Here is a 4,131-nt window from a genome sequence, read left to right on the forward strand (position 1 = left end):
ACACAGCCAGGTGAGCCACTGGCCGTGCCTGCTTGCTGATCTCAACTGCCACCTGCCAGGTCCTGGCCTCTGCCTCAGGCCGTGGCCGTGAGGTCACCTGCTGCCAGATCCGCATCTGGGATGTGTTCACGGGCACCTGCCGGAGGCTCCTTTCTCACCATGGCTCCGCCGTCCAGGCCCTGGCCTTCTCGCCGGACGACAGGCTCCTTATCACACTGGGTCAGCAGAGCAGGCCCAGGGGCGGGCTTCAGGGGGGCAGGCCTGGGTGCTGACGTGGCTGCCTGTCCTGCCGATCTCAGGTGACTACGGTGATCGCACCCTTGCCCTGTGGAGCACAGCCACCTACGAGCTGGTGACCTCCACACGACTTCCGGAGCCGGTACACGGCGTGGCATTTGGCCCTGGGGACGCTGCCAGGCTCACCTGCGTGGGCCGGGGCGCTGTCACCTTCTGGCTCCTGCAGCAGCGAGGGGCAGACATCCACCTCCAGGTGCACGGCAGTGGGCATGGGGCAGGGGGCGGGGTCTGGGTGTGGTTTGGAGATGGCTGACCGTGGTTGGTTGGTCCTGCCCAGGCGCACCGCGCGTCGCTCCCTGTGGAGGTGGGGGCCAGCGAGCTGACGGCGCTGTGCTTTGGCACTGCACCCCTACTCTACTGTGGCTCCAACGCCGGCCAGATCTGTGTCTGGGACACTTGCTCCAGCCGCTGCTTCCTGGCCTGGGAGGCCGATGATGGCGAGATCGGTGGGTGCGGAGGGCCCCTAGCTGTGTGGTGGGCCGCAGTCCTGTGGTCGGCCTCGGGGCCGTTGCTGACTGCCCCCGCACCCCCAGGAGTACTGCTGTGTGCGGGGATGCGGCTGGTCAGCGGCAGTAACACGCGGCGGCTGCGCCTGTGGGACGTGGGGGCCGTGCCGGAGCTGAGGCTGAAGGGATCAGGTGCCAGGTGAGTGCCTGGGGGGCTCAGCAGTGTCCTGGAGGGGACACGCCCACAGCGCCCAGCCTGGCGGGGTCTGGCGCCCAAGCCCACAGCCACCCCTGCGTGCCTGCCCCAGGTCCAGCGCCGTCCTCCTGGAGCGCGAGCTGACACTGGACGGGGCCATTGTGAGCGCTGCCTTTGATGACCGCATAGACATGGGCATTGTGGGCACCACGGCGGGCACGCTCTGGTATGTCAGCTGGGCCCAGGGCATCAGCACCCGCCTCGTTAGCGGCCACAGGAGCAAGGTGAGGGCCCCCGGTTATCCCCACGTTACCCCCCAGACCACACATCTGCTCTCCGCCTCACGCACACAGGAACTTGGGGGGCACAGCCCACCACCACCACCAAAAGCCGCCAAGGGGGTCGTCCTGCGTCTCTTCTCTTCTCGGTGTGCAGCCCGCCAGGGGTGGTGAGCTGCCGCGTTCTAGATTCGGTCACAGTAGCTCTGTGTGGCCATCTCTCTGACGGACAGTCGGGCTGGCCTGGCTGGTGGTGTCCCTCGGTCCTTTGACCTACACAGATGGAGTGCTGGGACACCCTCGGGCAGGACAAGACCACGGGATCACCAGGAGTAGGACAGGCCTGTGTCCCTTCTGTGCCCAGGGCAGGTGGCCCGAGTGGGCTGGGTGGTGCCCCTCAGCCAGCTGTGTCCTGCAGGTGAATGAGGTGGCCTTCAGCCCCGACGAGTCCCACTGCGCCACCTGTGGCGAGGACGGGAGCGTAAGGGTGTGGTCCTTGGCCAGCATGGAGCTGGTGATCCAGTTCCAGGTGCTGAACCAGGTGCGTGGGGCCCGGGGGCGGGAGCGTGCAGGTGCTCGGGCAGGGCCGCCTGCCCGCCCGCGAGGGGCTCGGTAGGTGCCAACACTGCCCTGCACGTCCCAGAGCTGCCTCTGTCTGGCTTGGAGCCCCCCGTCCCACGGACGCCTGGGGCGACAGCGGTTGGCGGCCGGCTACGGTGACGGTGCCCTGCGCGTCTTCAGTGTCTCCCGGACGGAGATGGAGCTCAAGATGCACCCCCACCCATCCGCACTGACGGCCGTGGCCTTCACTGCTGATGGTGAGGGCGCGGTGGGGCATAAGGGGACAGCGGCGTGGTCCAGGTGGGGGCCAAGCACATAGGAGGATGACCGCATGGCTGAGGCGGGGCCTGGGGTGTGTAGGGATACCGTGTGACCCCCGCCCTGGCCCAGGTCAGACCATCCTCTCTGGGGACAAGGATGGGCTGGTGGCCGTGAGCCATCCCCGCACAGGGATGACTTTTCGTGTGCTGAGAGACCACCAGGGCGCCGCCATCTCTGCCATCCAGACCAGAAGCAAGGAGGTGAAGCCGCCTGGGTACAGGGGGGTGGGGCGTGTGTGGCGGGTGGCGTAGTGGGCAGGAGGCACCTACCAGCCGCTGGCCCCCCTAGTATGGAGATTTCGGGGTGCCGGGTGCAGACCTGTGGCTGGCCGCCAGTGGGGACCAGCGGGTCAGTGTCTGGGCGGCCGACTGGCTGGAGGACCGCTGTGAGCTTGTGGACTGGCTGAGCTTCCCAGCACCCGCCCCTGCAGAGGTAAGAGGCGGGTGGCGCTGAGCACACGTGGGTGTGGGGCAGGGTGGTGCCTGCCCCACCCGCCACAGGGTCTGTACCCTGCAGGCGTCTGGCTGCCTGCCACCCTCCCTTGCTGCCTTCTGTCCCTGGGATGGTGACCTGCTGGTATGCGCTGGCCTCGGCCCCCGGGAGGAGCTGCTTCTGTACAGCCTTCGCCAGAAGCAGGTACGTGCACTGCCTGGCACAGACCGAGGGACACAGGGCAAGGGGCTGGGTCTCACTGTTGCTGCCGGCAGGTGGTGGAGACGGTCCCGCTGCCCTTCTTCGCCGTGTCCCTGAGCCTGTCCCCGGGGGCACACCTTGTGGCTGTTGGCTTTGCTGGTGAGTGCGCTGTGCTGAGGGGCTGAGGGCGCCCTGTTCCCTAGCCCTGTTCCTCAGAGCCCTCCCCAGGCGCTGAGACGTGGGTATTCTGCCTCACTCCTGCGCCCTTGTCTCTGAAGTGGGATGAGGAGCCCGCCTTGGGTGGGTGTCGGGGAACAGGGCGGGTGAGGTTGGGCCGGGCAGCCCTCACCTGGAGTTGCACTGCACTGAGGCCACATCGCCCTCAGAGCGCCTGCTGAGGCTGGTGGACTGTGAATCGGGGACCGCGCAGGACTTCGCTGGCCATGGCGACTCGGTGCACCTGTGCCGCTTCTCCCCGTCCACACGGCTGCTCCTCACGGCAGCCCACAACGAGATCCTAGTTTGGGAGGTCCCAGCTGCTGAGGCCCAGGAGCCGCAGTGCCGGGTGTCCTGGGGCGAGTCTCCCCGGTGACCGCCTGAACAGCTGGGCCTCCTGCCGGCCAGGAAGGCTCAGGGTCGCCGGTGAAGTGGCCCTCCACCCGGGCAGGCCCAGGACTGTCTGTAGCCAAGACCAGCTGCTGTGAATTTGGGGGTTTGAGAACTGAAATGCTGTTGGCTTTTTTCTACCTTGTACTGTTTAAATAAACATGGGTGTCGCCTTGGCCACGAGCCTGCTGGTTCTTGCTCACTCCAGACTGCCCTGGGCCTAGCCCTCCCAGCGAGCCAGGGCCTGGCCCTCACCCTGACGCCCCCTACTCCCCACCCAGCTGCTCCGGGAGGATCCGGCCCTAGCAGCTGCCGTGCTGAAGGCCAGAGGCGGAGACCCCTGCACCTGGGAGGGCTGCTACCAGGGCTGCAGCGACGAGGCGGACACCTGGGTGCGAAGGGCTCCACCTCCGCCCGGCTCCGGCCCCGCCCCCGGCCCAGAGAGGAGGAGCCCAGAGCGGCGCCCGCAGTGCCCGGTGCGCCCGCGCGGTGGCGACGCCGCGCGTCCCGGTCTCTCTGGCCCGCCCGGCTCGCTGGTGCGGCTACCTGGGGCGCGGGCCGGAAGTGCGGGCGCAGACCGGAAGCGTCGGTGCGGGGGACAAGGATCAGGGATCCGCTTGGGGCCAGGGCGGGTCGGGGCCGGGTCGGGGCCAGCACGGGGCTGTGGTCGGGGCCGAGCTGAAGCCATGAAGCGGGACGTGCGCATCCTGCTGCTGGGCGAGGGTAGGCGCCCGGGCCGGGGGCGGTGGCCGGGGGTCTCGGAGCGGCCAGGGGCGGGGGCCCGGGGTGTTGG

The 4,131-nt window shown here is 68.5% G+C and overlaps 2 protein-coding genes across 3 annotated transcripts in view; both read left to right on the plus strand.

The window, feature by feature from the left end:
• The window catches only part of WDR90 (WD repeat domain 90), a 14,711-nt gene extending 11,212 nt beyond the window's left edge, over positions 1 to 3,499 (plus strand). Inside the window, exons 32-43 of the mRNA XM_023728536.1 lie at positions 60 to 219; positions 300 to 490; positions 575 to 743; positions 831 to 942; positions 1,052 to 1,223; positions 1,636 to 1,758; positions 1,861 to 2,035; positions 2,169 to 2,299; positions 2,388 to 2,531; positions 2,616 to 2,735; positions 2,807 to 2,891; positions 3,119 to 3,499. Of these exons, the coding sequence (XP_023584304.1) occupies positions 60 to 219; positions 300 to 490; positions 575 to 743; positions 831 to 942; positions 1,052 to 1,223; positions 1,636 to 1,758; positions 1,861 to 2,035; positions 2,169 to 2,299; positions 2,388 to 2,531; positions 2,616 to 2,735; positions 2,807 to 2,891; positions 3,119 to 3,324 (1,788 nt within the window). The 3' untranslated portion in view covers positions 3,325 to 3,499. The remainder of the gene's footprint in view (positions 1 to 59; positions 220 to 299; positions 491 to 574; positions 744 to 830; positions 943 to 1,051; positions 1,224 to 1,635; positions 1,759 to 1,860; positions 2,036 to 2,168; positions 2,300 to 2,387; positions 2,532 to 2,615; positions 2,736 to 2,806; positions 2,892 to 3,118) is intronic.
• Positions 3,500 to 3,938: 439 nt separating this feature from the next.
• The window catches only part of RHOT2 (ras homolog family member T2), a 5,849-nt gene continuing 5,656 nt past the window's right edge, over positions 3,939 to 4,131 (plus strand). For both annotated transcript variants that reach the window (XM_004373135.2, XM_023728377.1), the window contains exon 1: positions 3,939 to 4,061. In XM_004373135.2, the coding sequence (XP_004373192.1) occupies positions 4,025 to 4,061 (37 nt within the window). In that variant the 5' untranslated portion in view covers positions 3,939 to 4,024. The remainder of the gene's footprint in view (positions 4,062 to 4,131) is intronic.

The sequence above is a fragment of the Trichechus manatus genome, unplaced genomic scaffold, assembly GCF_000243295.1.
Source record: "Trichechus manatus latirostris isolate Lorelei unplaced genomic scaffold, TriManLat1.0 scaffold00024, whole genome shotgun sequence".
Taxonomy (NCBI): domain Eukaryota; kingdom Metazoa; phylum Chordata; class Mammalia; order Sirenia; family Trichechidae; genus Trichechus; species Trichechus manatus.